At 41.8% G+C, this 24,477-nt stretch overlaps 1 protein-coding gene across 4 annotated transcripts in view; it reads left to right on the top strand.

The window, feature by feature from the left end:
• The window catches only part of nbeal2 (neurobeachin-like 2), a 231,554-nt gene that overhangs the window by 40,874 nt on the left and 166,203 nt on the right, over window positions 1-24,477 (top strand). Inside the window, exon 1 of one of the 4 annotated variants that reach the window (XM_063057251.1) lies at window positions 11,373-11,466. The exons of the other annotated variants lie outside the window; for them this stretch is intronic. Coding sequence (XP_062913321.1) covers window positions 11,422-11,466 — 45 coding nt within the window. The 5' untranslated portion in view covers window positions 11,373-11,421. Of the gene's footprint in view, window positions 1-11,372; window positions 11,467-24,477 lie in introns of those variants that run through there. 4 annotated transcript variants of the gene reach the window in all.

Genomic DNA, 24,477 nt, shown 5'->3' with positions numbered 1-24,477 from the left:
AGAAAACGAACACTTAGAAGTCAAAATATTGAAAAAGGCTATTTGTCTCAGCAACTATGCAACCTTCATTCAAATTATTTTCCCTTTTCCCAAAACATGACATTCCATCAATCCATCCAACTCAATATTGAATATGACATAGTTCACCAATGACTAAACTGAGAAGTGAATCTGTAGCCTCTCAAATCTCTGTGAAGATTCTCAGGCTTACAGTATTAATCTGAATCACTTGGGTTTACCCATTATAACAAGGGTCATAGATAAAAGTTAAACCCTTGTTAAAACATCCCAGCAACACACATCAACGTTGCTGGTGAACGCAGCAGGCCAGGCAGCATCTCTGGGAAGAGGTACAGTTGACGTTTCAGGCCGAGACCCTTCGTCAGGACTAGGTGAAAATGAAGCGGTGGAGGCCAGGGAACTTAAAATCATCGAAAAGTTTAAGAGCGTGAGAAGTGTCACGATCATAGGTAGGAAGGGATTGAACAAGGGGGAATAAAACTGTGTCGAGGTATGCAGAAATGAGTCCAGTGGGGCAGGAGCAAGCTGAGACAATAGGTCTGCCAGGACAGGCAGGTTTGTGGATCTTGGGTAGGAGGTAGAAACGGGAAGTGCGGGGTGTGGGAACTATAAGGTTGGTAGCAGTGGATGGGAGATCCCCTGAGTGGATAAAGTCGGTGATGGTGTGGGAGACAATGGCCTGGTGCTCCTTCGTGGGGTCATGATCGAGGGGTAAATAAGAGGAGGTATCAGCGAGTTGTCGCTGTGCCTCGGCAAGGTAGAGGTCAGTCCGCCAGACTACAACAGCACCCCCCCTTATCGGCGGGTTTAATAATAAGGTTAGGATTAGTGCGGAGGGAGTGGAGAGCACAGCGTTCCAAAGGAGTGAGGTTGGAATGGGAACAAGGTGCGGTGAAGTCGAGACGGTTGATGTCCCGTCGGCAATTAGCGATAAAGAGATCCAGAGCAGGCAGAAGACCAGAGCGGGGTGTCCATGAAGAAAAGGAGGATTGAAGACGGGAGAAGGGGTCATCAGTGGGGGTGGAAGAGTCCTTGCCGAAGAAGTAGGCTCGGAGACGGAGACGGCGGAAGAACACGGAACTCACTGAGGTGTGGGCAAAGGGGGACAGGGGTGAGGCCCTTACTGAGGACAGAGCGTTCTGCCTCTGACAGTTGAAGGTCGAAGGGGATGGTGAAGACCCAGCACGGATGAGAGCTGGGATCGGGGGGGAGGCTGGGGGTGTCAGTGGGGTGGGGAGGGTTGTAGTGAGAGGAAGATGGAGCCTCTGAGTACCCAGGAGCTGACGATGGGATCTGAGGGAGATGGGATTGCAGAGTATTGGTGGGGGAAGGGGAGATGGGAGTCACAATAGCAGCACATAAAGACCCGGCCTGGAGTTCGAGGCTGGAGTCGCAGTTGGTGGTTGTGCAATCGCTTTGAAAGTGTCCATGGTCATTGCTGGAGTCCGGGTTTCGAATATGCCCTGAGGTGTTGGAGCCGGCAAGATCAATGGCAGAGGCAATCTGAAGTTCATGCCTGCCTGAACTCCAGTTCAGTCCTGACGAAGGGTCTCGGCCTGAAACGTCGACTGTACCTCTTCCTAGAGATGCTGCCTGGCCTGCTGTGTTCACCAGCAACTTTGATGTGTGTTGCTTGAATTTCCAGCATCTGCAGAATTCCTGTTGTTTGCGTTTTAAAACATCCCAGTCTATCCTGTCACATAATCTTAAATACTTCAATCGCATTGCACCCTAGACAACAATATTCCATATTTTTCCCCAACTAACAGTTTTCTAATCTGGTATACAGTTCAATAGAGTGAGCAACCCCATCTTCGTTAAAGGATCCATTCTTCAGATTTAAATGTGTAAGATAGCTGTTTGGCTACGCTGGGCACTGTAGCAAGAATTGATCCTAGACATTCTATATTCTAGAACAAAGAGGAACAGGAAAGATAGCTATTTCCATTTATCTCCCTCTCTTTCTGAAGTTACTGAGGATGCTTGCACAATCCCACATTGAGCTAATCACCTGTGGACCTTCACTGAATGGAGTGGTAGTGCACCAAAGGTTGTAGTTAACCTCCAAACTGCAAATGAAACGTTCAATCTATTTGCCATCTTGGTTTGCTTGAGTCTGTCTTCACTGACACGTGCCTTCACTCTCCTCTGAACCTGATCATTGTTGCATGGACAGAGATGGAAGGGAGAGATTGTTTTCAATCTCTAAAATGTGATGATGTCAGACAGATGAGCAATAAATAACACAACTCTCACAACGGACACTTGCGTGGAAGGCGAATCCGGCAGTGCATATGATAAAATAATATATTGGCTATAAGGCTTAATAAATGTGGACAAATGAAGCTGAGTTGGAAAGGGTAAATAGAAAATATCCTTATTTGCAGAGAAGTCAAAGGCCAGAGGTCAGCTTTAAATTAACTGGAAATCTATCCAGTTTATGCAGCAAATAGTTATGATTCAGAATATTAAGTTAGCATTTTCAAAGGGGAAATTGGATAAACACTGAAGATAAATTTGGCAGGGTTTTGGAGAAAGAGCAAGGAAATGCAACCATGGCTGTTTTATTGTACAAGGAGATATCCTGACTTGGAAAAAAAAATGGATATGGTTCTACAATATTGCTTGATACTTAACTGCAGTAATGAGGGAATTCTGTAGTTACTCAGGTGCCATCTTCAAGGCAAGATGTTAAAGGAAGTTCTGTTGCACTCTTGGGTGGTTATAAAAGCTGCCATAGTATCATTTGCAGAGCGGCATAATGAAGAAGAGAAAGTCAAGTGGAGCTATTATTTTGAAAGGACTATTAGAAGCTTGAGGGGTTCTTGTAACTTAGCCAGCTGACAATCCTTTTCACCCAATGCCATGCCTTTAGAATTTGATTATTTAGCAATACTTTGTATTTGAGATACTTATCCTCAGTAGTCATCATCTCCTGATTCCCATAGCCAACTACTCGTTTTATTAGAACTTCCTCCTCTCTACATGAATCACCTCCATGAAATCACTTAGCTCCTGGTGTAGCCCATTATCAATGTGCGCTTCCATTTCATGTAACTGAGGGTAAAGTGTTTACGGCCATAAACTCTGGACTTTCTTCCCCAATATTCTGCACTACCTCTCCTTAATGCTGCTCAAAACTTGTCCCCCACCCATCTAATATTTCTTCCTTTGGCCTGGTGTCAATTTTTGATATATTACCCCCCCCCCCCCTGTGAAATGCCTTGGGATGTGTTAATAGATTTATATAATTAACATTCTTGTTATATCTGTATTGAGCATGGCTATATTAGAACCTGAGCAACAGATTACATTTACATTTAAATTGCAATCACTATTTTAGGGACAAACTTGAGAGTAATTTTGTCATTTTCAAAGCAACATCCTTCAAGCAGCTAATAAGTAAATGATCAGAAATTCTAAACACTATGATGGTGTTGATTCATGGCAGTATTGACCCATCATCATTGGAAGAGCTTCCTAGTCTTTGAATGGTGCCATGGGATCTTTTGCATATCCAAACAGATATGCAAGTTATCCCAAGAGGGAATGGGGTGAAATTGGAGATGGTGAAGATACAAGAGATTCTGCAGCTACTGGAAATCTAGAACAACACACAAACCACGAGAGATACTCAGCAGGTTAGACAGCATCTATGGAGGGAAATAAACAGTCAACGTTTTGTGCTGAGACTCTGTCATCAGGCCTTGTCCTGACGCATTGGCTATTTATTTCCTTCCAAAAATGCCACCCCAGCTGCTGCATTCCTTGAGCATTTTAGGCACGTTGTATCAGTTGAGAAAACGAGCATCCGGGAACAGTAAAGCATACTTCCATATTGCAGGATAGAATAGTTATGGACAGCCAGGAATAATGGGTTAGGCACTTGAGTTACAAAAAATCAATTGTGAACCTATTCAGTGACGTAAATAAGAGAAGGCACAGCGAGGAATGAGAAAATTCAGTGTATTCTCTCAACTGATGTTGTGAGAGTGATTTAGGGGATCATGGGGTCAAATTAGTGAAGGCTAATTAAATGTTTTTTACAAAAAGGCAAGATCTGCTATTCTTGAATCTTGGCGGTTGGAATTATTTAATAAATGGATATTGTGAGGAATATTTTTCATCTCGAGAAGATGAACAGCTGTATCATTTAAAATCACTGAACTCCCCAGTTTTCTCAAAGCAATTTCTTTGATTGTAACACTATGGTGACCGATGGGGGCTTCAACAACATTGCAATGTTCAGTAAATGGAACTGTTGGTTCTTGCCTCCTACCAGAAACTATGAAATGTAATCAACAATTTGGGACCAATATCAGGGAGAAACATGGAAAAGCAAGTAGGAGGAAAAAGACAGGCCAATGGAGAATGCTGTTTCCATCATCCTGTCCATAAGCACAGCAGAGGTGCCAAAGATTCCTGATTCATTCCGAAGTTGTATGTCCCTTTCTGTGTTCTGTAAGTTGTTGTCCAATTATCCCAGGCATCCTGTGAGTACCAATGACATTCGAATGAAATCCATACCATACAGCAACACTCACTCGGGGGAGAAGAGTTCAGCCATTCTGCCAACCCAAACCCTATTTCGAGTGGAAGTCAAAATGTGTGTAGGATGTAGAGAGTCTTACATTTCCTTCCTGTCCAGAAATGCATGTTTGCCATTTCCTTAGCTCTTGTCTTTTTTTAACGAGGCCAAGTTGCTAGCTTGATGCTCAACCCAGCATGGATGGGAAGCGTGCAGAGAGCCGCTAGGATTCGAACCCGAGATCATTCACCTCAAAGTACAGTGCTGATGCAACTGCACCACCAGCCAACTAATTGTCATTGAATTATGCTAAATTACTGGACAATAGTTTGAGGCCATGGTCAATGGCTTTTTGTAGTGACTTAACTACTAATTGAAATATGAAAACAATTGATTCATCAACTAAATGTAGGCTACTTCATAGGAATTTTATTCGTTAATGATTTGCATTTGGTCTACACTTCCTGTAAGCATCACACATTCTTCCTGTTGAGCTTTGGATGTCACAATATTCTCACATTGAACAATAGCTTGGGAAACATGGAGTGTTTATAATCTTGTCGAGTTTTTCAGATAAAAAAACAAGGTGAAGGTTTATGTCTATTAAAGTACGTTTTTGGCAAAGGTGTTCTTGCTATCATGGTCGAAACCCTGTACAAGGTTAAAATGGTTTTTACTGATATTTATCTGGTTGGAATAGACAATTTCAAAGAATGCAGTCTACTCTGACACCATTTTTTGATAAATTCTGCCAATTAATCTCTTCCATTGTTCCCTGAAAGTGACAAGAAAGGTCAATAGTGGTGAGGAAGATTTGTGTATATTCATCTTGCCTGTCATCCAGCAAGGATAGAAGATTGGCTGGCTGACTGACAGGAGGCAAAGAGTGGGAATAAAGAGAGCCTTTTCTGGTTGGCTACCGGTGACTAGTGGTGTTCTACGGGGGTCAGTGTTGGGATTACGTCCTTTCATATTATATGTGAATGACTTAGATGACAAATACGATGGCTTTGTGGCCAAATTTGCAGATTATTTGAAGATAGGTGAAGGGCCAGGTAGTGTTGGGGAAGCAAGGAATCTGCAGAAGGACGGAGAGAGATTAGGGGAATGGTAAGGGAGTGGCAGATGGAATACAGTGGTGTGAAGTGTATGATCATGCAGTTTGGTAGAAGGAACAAAGTGTATTTAAATGGGGAGAAAATTTCAAAATTCAAGATGCAAAGGGACTTGCCCTAAAGTTTAACTTGCAGGTTGAGTCAGTGGTGAGGAAGGCAAATGCAATGTTATCATTCATTTCAAGAGGACTAGAATACAAAAGCAAGGATGTAATGCTGAGGGTTTATAAAGCATTGTGAGAGGATTTGGGCCCTTATCTAAGAAAAGATGTGCTGGCATTGGAGATGGTCCAGAGGAGGTTCATGAGAATTATTCTGGAAATGAAAGGGTTAACACATGAGTGTTTGATGGCTCTGGGCCTGTACTCACTGGAGTTTAAAAGAAAGAAGGGGAATCTCTGACTAAGATAACAGCGCTGTTCCAAAGAGCACTGTATGAGGTCATTCTTACCCTCGGCCATTAGGCTCTATAATGAGTCAACCTGTAGCTAGGGAAGTGATGATCTCCTCCTGTTAGACTGTTTATGTTAACTTATTTTTTATTCTTTCTATCTCTCTTCTAATATTTATATCTGTGCATGTGTAATGCTACTGTGACACACCATAATTTCCTTTGGAATCAATAAAGTATCTATCTATCTCATTGAAACTTATCAGATATTGAAAGGCCTAGATAGAGTGGATGTGGAGAGGATATTTTCTGTAGTGGGGGACTCCAGGACCAGAGAGCACAGCCTCAGAATAGAAGGACATCCCTTTAGAACAGAGATGAGGAGGAATTTGTTTAGCCAGAGGGTGGTGAATCTGTGGAATTCATTGCCTCAGAAGCTGTGGAGGTCAAGTCTGTGGGTATATTTAAAATGGAGGCTGTTAGGTTCTTCATTAGTAAGGGCATCAAATATTATGGGAAGAAGACAGGAGAATAAGGTTGAGAGGGATAATAAATCAGCCATGATGGAATGGTGGGGCAGATTTGAAGGGCTGAATAGCTTAATTTTGCTCCTATGTCTTCTTGTCTTCTGGTCATCAAATGTCAGGGCAGAGAATATAAGAGTTAGGACATGATGTTGCAACTTTAATAAACACTGAGCTGCATTCAGAGTTCTTCACCATATTAAAGGAGAATGCACAGAGAGAGTACATTCTCCAGGAGTTTTTTGGATTAAAGAACTTTACTTATCAAGAGAGATTAGATTGACTGACTGGGATTGTTTTCCTTGGAGTATCTAAGATTATGAGAGGGTGAAGATAGTCAATTTCTTTTCTCATGGTAGTGGTATCAATATCAAGAGGTTTAAAGCGAGAGGTAAGAGATTTAAAGAAGATTTCAGGTGAGTTTTATTCAGTTGATATCTGGAACACACTTGCAGAGGAGATAGTGGAGTCAGGTACAATTATTATGCTTAAGAGGCATTTGGACACATACGATGTATAGATAAGGCATAGAAGGATACAGTCCAAATGCAGGCAAATAGGCCAAAATAGTCAGCGTGGATGTTGTAGGTTGAAAGGCCATGTAGTACATAGTATATATAGTAATTTATGTATTGCATTGTACTGCTGCAAAACAACAAATTTCATAACATATGTCAGAGATAATTTAAGAACCTTTTATCTCTGAGTGACTTGTTTTTCTCACATGTACCCCATGTACTTTCTTCTCTTCCTCTGACTGCATGTTTCAGATATTACCCTGCTGAATGGCCAAAGAAGTTAATTGCAGAGTCCTCTTTGTTTCAGTGCTAAAAGATTGAAAATGGTCTTTTTCCAGAACAAAACATGGCTACGAACCTGATTGGATTTCAATCAGACAAGAAGTAAGTGTGTGCTCCTGATGTCACATGGGCCTCCTAGCATCATCCGTTAGAGGATGGAAAGACACTGTTCATTGGTCCTTTTTAGATTGTTGTCATGGAAGTTAGACTTTTGTTCCAATAGTGACCACTGTTACTCACACATAATAGTTCAGTTTAACAGTGCTGTGCACAGGGACCCCGCTTAGGCACGTCTGACTTCTTAACTTCAATATTTCTGGCCCTTTGCCACGGAACTTGCCATCAAACTCACTGATCAACACTCTGAATTTGGCACTGGTTTGTGGGAACAGCTGGGTTTTTTTTCCACTGTCCATCATTTTCAGATGTTCCCAGTAATGGTTTAAAAATACTTTTTATTCAATGCTTTGTGGAAATTTTTTGCAAGAAGGTTAGTTATTGCAGTCTTGGTCGCTAAAATGGGAACGTACCCATTACACTGTACACCAGAAAATAGGAAGCAGTAGGCCATTCCCTGCCATTCACTTTGATAATGACTGAATTAAGCCTACCTTAAATGCTCTTCTGTCCATTACATTCCCCTCTTAGTTATCTAAGCAAAATGGATTTCAAATCTCATGCTATTTGAGAATTTGATATAGGTTTGCTCTTGTCATATGTACCACAATCCAATGGAAAACCTTTGTTTTGCATGCCTTACAGACAGATCGTGCTGTACATAATTCCATCTAAGTAGTAAAAACAAGACAGAATGCAAAATGTAGTGCTATACTTACAATGTAATTCAAGTGAAGGTAGACAGGTTCAGTGCAAGGGCCACGATGCTGTGAATTCACCTTTTAGCGTGTGAGATGTCCGTTTGATAACAGTGGGGTAGAAGATGTCCTTGAACCCAGTGGTCTGCGTTCTCAGGCCTGACGGCAAAGGGAAGAAAATAGAGTGACTGGGATGGGAGAGACCCTTGATTATGTTACTTGCTTACCCGAGGGATTGGAAAGTGTAGATGGAGTCAGTGGAGGGAAGGTTGAATTTTGTTGTAACAATTTGAAAATTGACTTCTTTTATCAGTAATAATGAAGTTGTCAGATTGTGTTAAAGCAGAACAATAAAATTATTGAAGTAAAACACACAAAATGCTGGAGGAACTCGGCAGGTCAGGTCACATCTATGGAAATGAAGGTTGCTCTGGATTTTCAGCATCTGCACACTCTCTTGTGTTTGAAGTTTTTGATGTGGTCACGTGTGCAGCATAGGGAAGGCAGCAGACAAAATCTTACACAATTGTGGTGATTGAAGGCTGAGCATTGGCCTGGGTACAAATGAGGTCACCATTCTTTTTGCTCTCTGTGTACACAATATTTTTATTTGTCTTTGAGAGATTTCAAATGGGATTAAAATGCTTTCTAATGATATTCCTTGCACATCTGAGAATATTCCTTCAATATCACATTGGAGTATCAACTTAGATGGCAGCTTGTGCGTGAGCCTTTTCAGTGGGCTCAGAGGTGAGTGCCACTAATACTTCTTCAGTCATTCCTGGGAGTAAGACTGGCCTTCCTCTAGTCTGGTTCTAGGTCCTGGGGAGGCTGAAGAGGGTCCTGCGGGAGGTGCTGGAGAGGACAAGTAGTTGGGTTGAATGTGACGTGATGTGCTCATTCCATTGTTTTATCTGGGCTTTCACATGCCCTAGAGAGCTTCGAGGTCCACAGTGCCTTCTAAGATGTTGCTCCTCGCTTTTGTCTGCTGATGGGCCAGCCCACCTTATGGGAGATGTGAGTAACTGGAAATTAGAAGGGAAGGAGGAGCTCTAGAAAAGTTATTATAAACAGGTCAGCAATAGTGAGCAAATTTTTGCAGTTGCAGATTGACAAGTCTGAAGACAAGTTTCATCCTGAGGCCTTAAGAAAAGTGACTAATTGATTTTTCAAAGGTCCCACAACTCAGGGATTTTGTTTGAGCCAGGGATATGCTTTTTTTAAGATTCTTGTTTCACATTTGATTTAGTACCCCAGATGATACGATATCCATCTTGGAACTGGACAGCAAATGTCACTTGGGGTGGGTCAGCACCTTCCTAGGTATCAACTTTAGATTTGCCCCAGTGATGGCTTCTGCCCATGGTGGTGGATAGGATCCTTCACCTGATTAGGAGCGCTTTCCGTAGACATTGATTTGACGTCAGTGTTTGATGCAATAATAGAAAATGTGGTAAGGTCAAGCCTGGTATGAGAAGTGCTGGTGTTAGGTTTCTGGTTGTTACAGTCAGGTTGGGTTTCAATTTTGTACCTGTGTACAGCTTAGAATCAATCACCTTGTAATAAGCAGCAAGTAATTTAAAGTACATTTGTAATTTGAATGGATTTTTTGGAAAACACTTTTTCTTTTGTTGGCCTTGTGTGATTTTTGGTGGTTTATTACTGATGCTAAAATAAACCTAAACATGAAAAGATTGGGCCTGATGGGGATTTTGTCACTTACATGTGAAACCAAGAACTCTATAAATATGAAAGGGTTAAAGTACTTTAAATGGTGGAAAAATTTGGTGCTTTTTGCCTTGCCCAAAGCTGAATGCCCCACCGTTGATGGTGGTTTGAAGTCAGGTGGGGGTGGGTGGGGACGGCTGTGTGGCAGGAGGAGTTTGATTCTAATCCCCCAAAGTCTGGGTGTTTGGTACATTGAGGATCCTAACCCTGTCCCAGCCTGAAGAAATGGAACAGTCTATGTTGAGAGGGAGAGTTAAAAGTGATATGAGGAAACAGGTAAAAGGATTAGATTAATTGAAGTAAATGGGCCTATTCAGCATTTGGTGTTCTGTCTGTGAAACATCAATTTAACTTTGGGCATTTTCATAAAGGTGCTTATTTTCTTCACTTAGTTCTAGGCACAGCATTTCAGCTCAGAAGTTAAATATTTAATTGTTTAATTTGCTTATCTTTTGTCTTGACTCCACCCTTTTTTGTCCAGAGATTGAATGTTTTCTTTTCCCCCAGTTCTGTTTCTTGCTTAACAGATTTCACATACCCCACCCCTGCCACCCACAGCTCATTCTTTAAATTTGTTTTAATCACTTCTTTTGATTTGCATTATGATAAATTAATCCTCCATTCCTCTGCTGGCAATCTGTCCTTATCCCTTTCCTTCTGCAGAACTTCACTTCATCCCCACTCCTCCCTTCCCCCTTGCAAAGCTTTGTGCCATAGATTGTGCCACAATCTGGGCGCGGATTGTCAGTGACACTAACTAAAGAGCTATGCAATCGTTGTTTCCTTCTCCTGAATCTCTGGCTAGTAAGTCAAACCTCACTCGACTAGATGAATTACAAGCATGTAAACTGAGGAACAAAAATAATTACTGAATGGCTCCTGAGATGCCGACAAAGTATTAAATTCACAGGAATGATAGCAAAGCGAGAGAATATTTTTCGGAAAGATTGACCTTGTGATGGGCTTGAAAATTTTGACAGCAATTGATATAGTAAATACAGAAAAAATGTTTCTCTCTGCAGAGAAATTAGAACTGGATGTCAATAAATCAGTAATTCCTTGTGATTTTTCATGAATTCATGAGAAGCATGTATCACATGTAAAAGCATAAGAGGTTGAGCCGTATGGATTAAGTAGGAAGGGATGGAAAGATAAGTGTGAACCCCCAACATCCCTTAGCATAGGACATTGACGTGTTGGGCCAGTTGATCTATTTCTGCATTGGACTTGATATTATGATGAGCCTCTGCAAGTAACTGTGATTTGCCAGGAGCAGGTTGACAATCAAATAAAAGTCAAGCGCCACAATGTTTGGATTTAAAGTGTTGTAAGATATAAAGGATGTTGCATTTGTATCAGAGTATTTCAGAAATTATTTCGCAAATCTTGCTGTTTTGCGCATAAGCAGAAGGGACATCTTGTTACAGGAGAGGGCACAGCACAGGGGCACACTTGGAACAGGTGCCCAATACAGCAAGAAGCATCTCCGGGCACTGGGAATGTTCACATCCGGGAAAGGGACACCAATGAGAGATCTTAACGAGGTATTTTAGATTCTAATGGTTTAATTTAATGGTATTTTACAATGTATTTGGCATAATAGCTGTGCACTTTAGATTTTGTAATTTTAGCTGAGAAAAAGAAAGTCTTTAGCACAAATAAAATGAAATGGAAGTGGATTTCAAGGACTGGTTAAAAGGTTTGAGGTTCAGATGAAGCATAGCCAAACAGAATGATGGCATAAGCAGAGCAGGCCAGAACGATTGGCTTCCATGTCGACCATGCTCAGGAAGGCTGGAACCATTTAACGTTGTAGATGCAAAAGATTAGAGATTTGTCAAAGATGAAAGCTGAGGGGCTTCAGAATAGAGTGGAGGCTAACTGAACTGTTAGGAAACAGTACATGCTGGAAAAACTCGAGAATCAAACTACTTCTGTGGAAAAAGCAGCAGTTAATATTTCAGGTCAGAACCTTTCATTAGAACTGTAAATGAAGGAAACTAGTGTAGGCAGCAGAGGTGAAGAAGCCACTACTGTAACAAAGGACATTTCTCAGAAAAGGTGAACTGATGGGGCAGTTAAGTTCCCTTGTCGTTGCAATGTGTAGCTTATGTTGTGAAGTCTGTGCAATCTTGTGTAGTCCATCCTCTAGGACATGCCCAGCAGACTAGATTACATGAATGTGGGAGGAGAAAACAATTCTGACAAAAATAGCCAGCTCTGATACGGGAAAAGTGAGCTAACTAAGGTTGGAAAATTCAGTAGTGGATCCTGCTGACTCAGTGTGCTCTGGTGAAAGATGAGGTGTTGTTTGTCAGAGTTATGTTGGAGTTTGTTATAACAGTGCAGTGCAGGAGGACACAGACCGAAGTACCAGAGTGGGAATGGTTTGTGAATTCAAGTGGTAGGTGTGTGTATTTAATATTTGAGGAATATTGTAAATATATTATTTGATTAAGCTTTCTTGTTTAAATAAGCCATTATGGATCACAGCATATGTAAAAATAAGTGACTTGCAAACGTCATTATGCTGTCACATGATACACGCGCACCTTGCTTAAAGTAAAACTTAAGAACAAACACGAGTTACCACCTGGCTCCCTTATTTTCCTTTTAATTAGTCTAATACTTTCGAGTTACAAAATGTAATTGGTGATGAAGTATTTTAAAATGAACCTAAGATGACTACCTACCTGTTGAAGCACAGTGAGACATTTGATTTTTCAGAAAACAAAACAAAACAGTTGAGTTAAAAAAAAAACAACATAACACTGGTCTCGCCAGAAAAGGAGACTGGGCCGATTAAGTTTAACAAAAGCAGAAAATGGAAGAATTCACAGGTTCATAAAGAACCAGCAAATGGCTAGCTACTTCAGAAAGATTGATGTGTTTAATTGCTCAATGGATACTGGCTCATGTATACTGTGCTAACTGAGCAGTATTTGAAAGCAAATGTAATAGCCAATCAGAAGCAAGTGCCAATTTTACTGAGTGCATTGGGTTTAAAGGCATACAGATTGTTTAGAAATTTAACTTCTCCAACCAAACTAACTGAAATGAGCTTTGCTAATATCGTAATAGTAATGCAAGAACATTTAGAATGAAGACCATTGCTGTTTGCAGAATATTTTAGGTTTCATAAGCGGAATCAAAATAGGGAGTCTATTTCAGCGTACGTAGCTGAAATGAAGAAGTTTTCTGAGCATTCTGAGTTTGGTAATGAGCTTAATAATGCACTAAGATATTGTTTAGTTTGTGGAATCTTACAGGAAAGCATTCAAATACAGCTCTAACTGAAGCACAACTTACATTTTAAGGAGTAGATAAAGTAGCTGAATCAATGGAAACAGCAGACAGAGATGCAATTGAGTTGCAGCAATGAACATAAACAAAAATGCAGCATCTAAACCAAAACCACCTTGGCTGAACAAATTGTATAACCATTGTGGTAGGGCCTCACATACACCAGACTAATGCAGATTTAAAGGTGAAACTTGCAGAAAATGCCCCAAAGAAGAACACATACAAGGAGTATCTTGGGCAAACAAAAATAAATGGACTGCCCTGGAAGAGATGAAGATTAAAAATTAAATTTGCAGATTAGTGCTCTTTTTGAATCTGCATGCTGTTGATGAAAAATCTAATAATGATGAGAGGGACACAGGACTGGGAAACCCTGAGATTTACAATATGAAACCTAACAATAGACATCAATATGGCTTAAACAAGAAGTGAACAGTAAATTAATTAAAATGGAATTGGACACTGGCTCAGTTGTTTCAGTCATTCCACAAGAACTGCATTTCAAAGATACTAAACTGAAGCGTGTAGATATCCAGCTAAACTTATTCTGGAGAAAAGGTAATTCCTTTGAGAATGCCATTGGTAAAAGTGAAATACAATTACCAACAAGCCACATTGAGCTTGTATGTGGTACAATCAGGAGGGCCATCATTGTGAGGATGTGATTGACTGAGATAACTACAGCTTGATTGGAGATTCATCCCCCAGTTATGTGCCACATCTCCTGCAAAAGTCAACTGAAAGAGAATGAAGAAAGGCACTAGGTGATGCCACAACTGTCTCCATGATGTAACCATGAACCGTGGCTCAACAGAAGGTGAAAAGGTGTTGGTGCCATCCTCTGTGCCTCTGGTTGGAAAGTATATTGTAACAATGAAGGATCATGCTACACAGAGGAATCATTAAAGAGATAAAAGCAGTGGTCCAACAATAACAATTTTGTAGGCAATATATCTGAGAAAGCCTCTGATATGCTGATCAGGTAATTACTTGCAAAATGTGGCTTGGTTTTAAGCTGGAAGGGAGTTCAGGGAGTTTAAGGAAAGTTGCAAGCATTTGACTTTTGTGAGTATAAAAAAAAAACAGAATCATCTTAGTTTGATTAAAGGTTATTGTGTGAACTTCAAGGGGGAGACAAAAAAGTGCTTGTAAAAGTAGATACAAAGAGCACAGCCCAGCTGGATAAATGGAAGGCCAAAAAGATAGGAGTCAATGGAGGTACGAAAACAGAGGATATTGAAAACGAAGAAACCAAGAGGACAGATCAGATTATAAAGGGAGCAATAGAAGGATTAATAGGAGAATACTCCAGTGAACTAAATGCACTTTTCCAAAATCAAGACGTAAATCCTATGAAGGAGGAAAAGTAAACAAGAAAAAGGAAGACAAGAAGTTGAAAAGGAAAGAAGAGGTAGAGAGAAAGAACATGAACAAGACCATGATACAGATCAAGAAAGGGATAGGGAGAGAGGAAGAAGCCTGGACCAAGAGAGAAGCAAGGACTGTAGTAGATCCAAAGAGAAAGGCTGGGAAAAGCAGAACCATTTCCTGCAGTTCCAGAGTCAACTCCTACAACCACCATGGAGGAGGCCCCAAAACCTGAGAATGTTTCACAGCCACAAGTCTCACCTGCCAAGCAGAGTGATCCCCCTTGTCAGGAAAGGCCCAAAGCGATTAAATCTTCAGGACTGAATGAGATAATTTAAAAATTTACTATGCTGTGGATGTCTGTGTAGTAGTTGTATCGTATAGTATACGATGTATACAGTTGAGATACATTCTATATTGAGATGGAGTTTATAGCTAAGCAGGGAGGAAATGTTGTGTATTTAGTATTTCAGTAGTATTTGAGTAATACTGTAAACTCATTTTGTTTAAATAATTAATTATGGGTTATACGTAAAAATAAGTGAATTGCATACATCATTACACCACCTCGTGGTACGCGCATGGCTTGCTTAAAGAAAATCTAAGAATGTACACAAGTTTACTCCCGGCTCCCTTTGTTTTCCTTTCAATTAGTCTAATGTTTTAGAGTTACAGGACATAACTGTAGGCAACGAGAAGGTTAGAGTTACTGGATGTGGACTGAATGCAGGCGTTCTGCAAACTGATCACCCAATCTAATATGTTGCATTTGGTTTTCAAAATGTGACCACCTCAAAATTGGAGAAACAAAACACATTTGGAAATTTGTAACACTGCTTTCACTTCAGCATGGTCCAATTGTGCTTTCATTTCCCAACTCCTGTAGCTCCATCTCAGGGTCAGGGTTAGCAATCAATATCCACGGCAAGCCCACAGTCTCCGAGTTACCTTCACTACATCTCCGACCTGCTTACTGTAAGGAATTTTTCATTCTTTTAGTTTCCTTTGTTCTTTTCTTACATACTCGCCTACTTCCACATTCAATGCATTACCAGCCATAACTTCTGTCACTGCTAAACAATCCCCTTCTCTCTTTTTGTCAGCCTTTTGTGGGACTGTTTCCATTGCAGTTCCATGGTTCACTCTTCCATGTCCACTAACATTCACTCCCCCTTTCATAGCACCATTCCCTGCAATCATAGGAGAGGCAATACCTGCCACAATGCCTCTTCCCTTTCCATCATCCATAGATCCAAGCATTCCTACCAAGGTGAACCAGCAATTCGCTTGTACGACTTCCAATGTAGTGTACTGCGGTAAGTGCTCAGGATGTGGTTCCCTCCACAGGACTCCTCCGTTTTGTCCATGAGCTGTCAGCAGCCTGTCACTTCAATTCTCCAGCCCAAGCTAATTCTGCTGCTCTCTATGCAGGTCCTTCCTGACCTGCTGAATAGTCCGTGAACCAAAACAAATCACTTTGCTGGATTGTAGCAAAATATCCCTGGGATGTCAGTTAGAAAAATAATGCTCTGGTGAAATTGCTGTACAGAATTAATGGCTAAATAAAGAACATAAAATAAAAATTGCTCAAGTTCAAACTGCCTCCTCCCTTCCCCAGAGAGGAATATGCCTGTAGCATTTGAAAGTAACCACTGTTACGTACCCCGCAACTGGGTTGCCAAACCAGCAGAAATGGATCACTCAGTTGGAGTCTGGATTACTAGAACTAAGAAAGTTTTATTAAAGAAACAAGCAACACAGTACTCTAATCAAACGGATAATAAATGCAACAGTTCAGCAATAATAAACACACATGTACACAGAATTAAGATAACAGGATCAATTAAGCTCTATTGTTGTCTAGGGGTAAATGATCAGTTCCAAAGTGACGCAAAGTTCAGTTCAATTTAGTTCAGTTCAGTTCGCAGTAATCGCTGCCGTGGGAGATGGACAGTGGGGGGAAGGAGGGAGAGAGCAAAATGAATGAATATTCAAACAGCTTCCACACAGACCTTCGCAGTCAGCTTTCGGGCGAGCCCTTTGTGATGTCATCTGAGGTCACCGACCGTGACCCCCTCCGTTTCCAAATACAATCATTTCTCTGCGGTGAACCTGGCACCCAGGCAAGGGTGGACACACACCAGGTTCCCGCCAATCGTGCCTTTCCACCCTGTGCGTCTATGGCTTGATCCCGCGATCAGCCGTCCAAAACTTCCCACTGACTTGTGGGAGACGCACCACTTCCAGAGTCTCGTTACCTCGGGGTGTCATGTGTCTTGCCTTAGCGAACCTGTCCCTTTTTATCCCCCTGCTGGGGTATCGCCTGTCCATCACTTCAAACAGTTCAGGGTTCAAAGGGGGAGCCGATCTTGACAGCTCTCCTTCCGTTACTCTCTCCCGTCCCTTCATTAACATCTCCAAATGCTGCTCCATTGTTTTCCTTATCTCTCTTTCTCCTGAAGACAGGTGGCAGACCAACTGCTGATCCCACTGGTGCCAGCCCAGGCCAGCTAACATCTTAATTTATGTGTATTCTCGTCACACCACAAATAACAAAATATAATTTTCCTGCTATTTTGTCCATCTTGCCTACACCTCAGCTGCAGATTTCTGAAGTTCATTGCACAATTTATATAGGGCTTTGGCAATGAGTCTTAAAACTGCCTAAAACAGCGTATTCTTGTCCTCTCTCCTCACTTTATAATGCTCTTTGTTTTGAGGAATTTATTTAACTCCTTCCTCAATATATTCAGCAATTTGTGCATCTGGGGCAAAAATATCTAGAGGTTCACCTCCCTTACCTGATAAAGTGGCCACTGAGTGTGTGTTTGTGGTCTTCTGTTCCTGTAGCCCATTCACTTCAAGGTTTAATGTGTTGTGCATTCAGTGATGCTTTTCCGTACATCACTGTTGTAACGCATGGTTATTTGAGTTACTGTCACCTTCCTGACTGCTTGAACCAGTCTGGCCATTCTCCTCTGACCTTTCTCATTAACAAGGCATTTTCATCCACAGAGCTGCCACTCAATGGATGTGCCTTTTTTTTTGTTTTTTGCACCATTCTCTGTAAACTCGAGAGACTATTGTGCATGAAAATCCCAGGAGATCAGCAGTTTCTGAGATACTCTAACCGCCCCATCTGACACCACCAACCATTCCACAGTCAAAGTCATTAAGATCATATTTCTTCCTCATGCTGATGTTTGGTCTGAACAACAACTGAACCTGTTAGCCACATCAGCATGCTTTATGCATTGATTTGCTGATTAGATATTTTCAATAACAAGCAAGTGTACAGGTGTACGTAATAAAGTGGCCACTGAGTGCATGTTTCAATGGAATCATCCCTCATTCTCCTAAACAGACAGCTTAGCCTAATGTATGAGTCCTGCTGTCCTACAAATATACTGGTGGACTTCTTTCTGTAATCTCATCTTTCTATCAGTCTCCTCATCATTCATAGCAATCCCCAATGTTTCTGAAATTTATACTATTTTCTACGAGATGACATAATCTGCATATGTTTTCCAGTTACCTTTGCTGGACAAAGTAACTCACACAGATGGTCTTAAATACTTCTGGCAATAGAAGTCCCAAACAGAAGTCCCAAATTTGCTAACGACACTACATTGATTGGCATTATCTCAAACAATAACGAGTTGGCCTACAGGGAAGAAGTCATCCCTCTGACGCAGTGGTATCAAGAAAACAACCTCTCCCTCAATGTTGCAAAAACAAAGGAGCTGGTTGTGGATTACAGGAGGAATGGAGATGGGCTAACCCCTATTGACATCAATGGATCTGGGGCTGAGAGGGTAAACAGCTTTAAGTTCCTCGGCATCCACGTCACCGAGGACCGCACTTGGTTTGTACACACTAGTTGTGTGGTGAAAAAGGCACAACAGCGCCTCTTTCACCTCAGACGGTCAAGGAAGTTTGGTATGGGCCCCCAAATCCTAAGAACTTTCTATAGGGGAACAACTGAGAGCATCCTGACTGGCTGCATCACTGCCTGGTATGGGAACTGTACCTCCCTTGATCATAGGATCCTGCAGAGAGTGGTGCGGACAGCCCAGCACATCTGTAGTTGTGAACTTCCCATGATTCAGGACATTTACAAGGACAGGTGTGTAAAAAGGGTCTGTAGGATCATTGGGAACCCGAGTCACCCCAACCACAATCTATTCCAGCTGATATCATCTGGGAAATGGTACCGCACCTTAAAAGCTGACCAACAGGCTCCAGGACAGTTTCTTGTCATCAGACTGATTAACTCATGTTGATTTGAGTGTATTCTACATTGCATTGACTGTTCTATTTATTATAAATTATTATAAATTACTACGATTGCACATTTAGAGGGAGACGTAAGGTAAAGGTTTTTATCCTCAGGTATCTGAAGGATGTAAGGAATAAAGTCATTTTAATGCATTTACACTCAAAGCTGTGAGGGCTAACTCTCTGAGTGCACAAACATTCCAACTAGTAACCTTGTTTGATGTGCTAAATGACATAACCCCATTGTCTTGCTTTTGACTAATACAGAGAAGAAGACTTTTTCTCCCCACCCCCATCACCACTGTTATAAAATTGCAATTTGCTTTTGTTAAACATGATATTGGAGTAATTTTGCATCAATGCAGAAATTTGTCTGCGTGTTTCCTGGGGTGAGTCTCCTCCCTCCTCTGCCCATCCTTCAACGTCCTGAACCTCAGGGCACCTGAACACCTAACTTCACTTATTTCATCTCCCTTCATCTCCCCTCCCGATTTCCAACAATAATTCTGGATGTCTCATCTCCCACCCTGACGCTCTCTGATCCACAGCACACAGCTGAGTATTTTTATATGCCATCCCTACCCAACTTCAAATTTGACCCCAATCAGGTCAACACCACTTTCCCGACCCCTGCTGCTCAGCCAGCACTATTCCCTAAACCTGGGTTGTGCATTTTCATCAACGAAAATATGCCGTTGAAACAATTATTGTCTCATTGCTGCAGAACAAAGCACGAGTTCACTCTTTGCTGCACTGGAATTTCTAGCCACTGTCTTATGCAACTGCATCAAGTGCTATCTACACAGCTATTCACAGTGCTATTCAAATCAACCTGTGTTTCTCAGCTGGCAAGTGTTTGTAAACACACCTGCAGTGACATAGTTATTAAAGTTCCCTGAAACACGTTTTCTCCACCTCTTCTTTGAAGACCTGCAGATAAATCCATTGCTGGCACCCTCTCAGAAAAGAACAGTCGGAGATAGAACTCAGAGGCTAGGAAGCTGGTCAAAGCTACCTCATGGACAGTGTTTGTGCGAACTTACCTTCTTTGGTGGAGAGCGACTCTCCACCGAATTCCATTCTTTAGGCAGAAGATGCAGCGAAGAGTGTCCAGCTGTGCTTTCCAGCCATTGGTTCTGCTTTGTGGCAGTGGCAATAACTGCCTCAGAATCTTTGAAGAGGCAAATAGGCACATCTGAACATTGGACTGTATCTGTATCTAAGCTGTTGTACTACTAATCATCACATTTTCGTCAATGAGTATAATTGATTTGAACACTTAATTTGCTGTCTTGGTCACCACAAAACATGACAGTTGACCCACAAAACATTGTCATCAATGCAACACCATGACAGAAATGTTAATATGTTTGTGGTAAACAACTAGATTTGCTTCATCAGGGATCAAGAAATTATAGATCCAACCTCTGCAGCTGACCTGATGTCCCATAGAGTTGCACTACATAGAAATGAGCCCTCCCATCCACCATATGCTGACCTTTGTGCCAATCTTCATTAATTCTATTTGCCAGCAATAGGACCATACCTCTGCCTATTTAAATGTCAGTCTAAACACATTTTAAACATAGTAATTGTATCTGATTCCACTCTTTTCTCAGACTGCTTGTTTCATATATGAACCATTGTAGAAACAAAAATATTTTGATCATAAAGCACAAGCTTTATAGATTGCTTTTGTTCTGAACTTTTAAAAAAGCATTCATTGAAGAGATTTGGGCTCCCCAGGCCAGCCTAGTATTTAATTGCCCATCAGTACTTGCCTTTGAGAACTACCTGCTGGAAGGCGGGTGGCACGGAGCGTAACACTTTACAACGCCAGTGACTGGGATTTGATTCCTGCTGCTGTCTGTAGGAAGATTGTACTTTCTCCCCATTAGTACACGGGTTTCGCCTGGGATCTCCAATCTGCTCCTGTATGGGTGAGGGTTCGTTAGTTGTGGGCATGCCATGTGGGTGCTGGAAGAACAACGACACTTGCAGGCTGCCTCCAGTACATCCTTGCAATGTGTTGGCCATTGATGCAAATGTCTCAATGTTTTGATATACATGGTGACGAATAAACCTAATCTTTACCTTCTTGGACCACTGTGGTTTTGGAGATGAGGTGTTGGAGAGACACTTCCAGGATTTTGACTCGGTGTCATTGAAGGAATTTCTATGTATTTCCAAGTCAGCATGGTGGATGGTTTGGAGGGCAAATTCAGACAGTGGTGTTCCCGTGTATTTGCTACCCTTGTCCTCCTAGCTGGTGGAGATCATGAGTTTGGGTGGTGCTGTCTAAGAAGTCTTGATGAGCAGTCATAGATGGTACAAAAATGCTGCCACTGTGCATCGATGTGAGAATGAGTAAGTGGTTGTGGATGGGGTGTCCTATATGGTAGCAAGCTCCTCCTCGTGTTCTTGAAGTTGCACTGATCGGGATGGCAGAGAGTGTTCTATCATACTCTGGACTTGAGTCTTGTAGGTGGTAGACAGGGTTTGGAAAGGTATGAGGTAAGTTACTTGTCCAGATATGTTCCTATGTTCTAGTTTGTGTGAGATTTTTCAAAATTTAAGGTATGCAGCATGAATACAAGTGTTTTCCTCAATGTTTTGTTTAACTTTCTTAACTCTGAGTAGATTCTTTGCAGTTGGCATTAAATGATATATCTGAGTGTTTTGTGCCAAATCCACAGTACAATTGATTGGTTTTCTGTAAAGCAAAGCCTAATCTCTTAGCCATATGGCTTCTCCAGTTCAGTTTCTGGTCAATGGTAAAACCCAGCATATCGACAGTGATGGTATAGATATTGAAGTTTAGGGGGTTATGGCAGGTTTTTCTGTTGCTGGATATCATCACTGTGTTACTTGTCACACTTTGGCCCAGGTCAGGATATTGGCCATATCTTGTTGCATTGGATTGTGGATCGTTACATTATCTAGGAGTCACAAATGGTTCTGAACATGGTGCCGTCATGAAGGTGGCAGGGCCTCCTGCAGCGATGTCCTACGGGGCAGCACTGTAGTGCAACACTTAGCACAATGCTTTATAGCACCAAGAAGTTAGTACATTCTTCCCATTACTGCACGGGTTTCCTCCAGGTGCTCCAGTTTCCTCCCACATTCCAAAGGCCTGTGATTGGGGTTCATGAATTCTGGCCACTCTATGTTGGGGGGCTGAAATCATGACGACACTTGCTGGCTGCTCAGCATAATCCTTGCTTATTTGATTTGACGCAAACAATGCATTTCACCCTATGTTTCGATATACACGTGACAAATAAAGCTAATCTTTGTCTCTTTCTTTCTGAGATTATTGCCCTCTAGTCACTACAACTATCTTGTTTTGACTTAGCGACAACTCCACCGCAGTGGAGCCCCTCTCCCCATTCCCATTGACTCCAGTTTAGCCAGGACTCCATAATGTCATAATCAATTAAGTGCTGTCTCAATGTTAAGACAGCTACTCTTGCCTCATCTCTGGAATTAAGCTCTTTCCTTCTGGTTTAGACTGAGGCTACTGGAGTCGTGTGCAGAGTGTCTTTGTGTGAACCCAAGCTGAGCTTCTGCAAGCCTGCTGTTGCTGAGTGAGTGCACCTTATTATTCCCTTCCATCCTTTTGCTGATGATCAAGAGTAGATTGAAGGTGCTAGAATATGAAACAACAAACAAGCTGCTGGAGGAACTCACCACCAGTGAAAGGAAATGGACAATTAATATTTTGAGTCTGGATCCTTCATCTGGATGAGAATCAATTAATAGATAATAAACAATAGACAATAGGTGCAGGAGTAGGCCATTTGGCCCTTCGAGCCAGCACCGCCATTCACTGTGATCATGGCTGATCATCCACAATCAGTACCCTTTTCCTGCCTTCTCCCCATATCCCTTGACTCCGCTATCTTTAAGAGCTCTATCTAACTCTTTCTTGAAAGAATCCAGAGAATTGGCCGCATTGCCTTCTGAGGCAGAGCATTCCACAGAACCACAACCCTCTGTGTGAAAAAGTTTTTCCTCAACTCCGTTCTAAATGGTCTACCCCTTATTCTTAAACTGTGGCCTCTGGTTCTGGACTCCCCCAACATCGGGAACATGTTTCCTGCCTCTAGCGTGTCCAATCCCTTAATAATCTTGTATGTTTCAATCAAATCCCCTCTCATCCTTCTAAATTCCAGTGTATACAAGTCCAGTCGCTCCAATCTTTCAGCATATGACATCCTGCCATCCTGGGAATTAACCTTGTGAACATACGCTGCACTCCCTCAATAGCTAGAATATCCTTCCTCAAAATTGGAGACCAAAACTGTACACAATACTCCAGGTGTGGTCTCACCAGTGCCCTGTACAACTGCAGAAGGACCTCTTTGCTTCTATACTCAACTCCCCTTGTTATGAAGGCCAGCATGCCATTAGCTTTCTTCACTGCCTGCTGTACCTGCATGCTTACTTTCAGTGACTGATGAACAAGGACACCTAGATCTCATTGTATTTCCCCTTTTCCTAACTTGACACCATTCAGATAGTAATCTACCTTCCTGTTCTTGCCACACATTTACCTCACATTTATCCACATTAAACTGCATCTGCCATGCATCTGCCCACTCACCCAATCTGTTCAAGTCACCCTGCATTCTCATAACATCCTCCTCACATTTCACACTGCCACCCAGCTTGAATCATCATAGAACCATGCACTTGCGCAAGAAGGTCACAGCACACGCTATACTCGATCAAATGCTGCCTTGATGTCAAGGGTAGTTACGCTCACCTGTGAGTTTGGTGCTTTTGTCAGTGTTTGGTTTTAAACCCTGTGCTGAAGCCAGGAGTTGGAGGCGTAGAAGCAGTACGTGGGGCTGGAAGATGGTGGAGACATTCGAGGCCTGTGGTGGGAGACATTGGGACGTGGGAGCTGCAATGATAGATGGACAGAAGTGGGGAAAGGAGAGAGACTTTGGGGGTTTATGTTGTTGCTGGTCAAGGCAGTTGAGAGATTGGGGTGATCAGGTGTGTTAGGACCTTTCCTCGAGGTGTCAGAAGCAAGATTTGGCAGTGAGGTGAGGGCTTTTTAAAGTGTTGGAAAGAGGAGTTGGGGAAGCCAGGAGGACACAGTACAAGTGTCCTGCCTCATTGCATTCCTCCTACAACTCCACAGTGAGGAGATTAGGTTGATTCTCGAAGGCTTTATGATGGTGGCCTCTGGAACAATCTGCCCCACAAGCATTGCAAAAGGAAATGCTATTGGCCAAAGCAAACCTGATGTGGAAATTGTATCAAAGGTGTAAAGATTAGTCATGTCTACCGGTGCCAATCAAATTTCTATGCTGAATTAAAACCCAGAAACAGGGAGAAACAATTATAAAAATCTTCATGTTACAATAATAAAGTTATCCAATTGAACATCTAGGAATTTGGATCTAAAATTATTTATTGCTCACAAATATGTACGCCTACTGTCACATCTTAAATTAGTCATATTCTGCATTTTAGATCTTTTGCAATCGATATAAGCAACCAGTTTTTGAACATGGAACAGTACAACACAGGAACAAGTCCTTCAGCCCACGATGCTACGCCAAATTAATGAATCAGAATCAGGTTTATTGTCA

This window comes from Mobula hypostoma, chromosome 1 (genome assembly GCF_963921235.1).
Source record: "Mobula hypostoma chromosome 1, sMobHyp1.1, whole genome shotgun sequence".
Lineage (NCBI taxonomy): Eukaryota > Metazoa > Chordata > Chondrichthyes > Myliobatiformes > Myliobatidae > Mobula > Mobula hypostoma.
The sequence above is the reverse complement of the archived record's forward strand: the minus strand, read 5'-3'. Positions and strand labels throughout refer to the sequence as shown.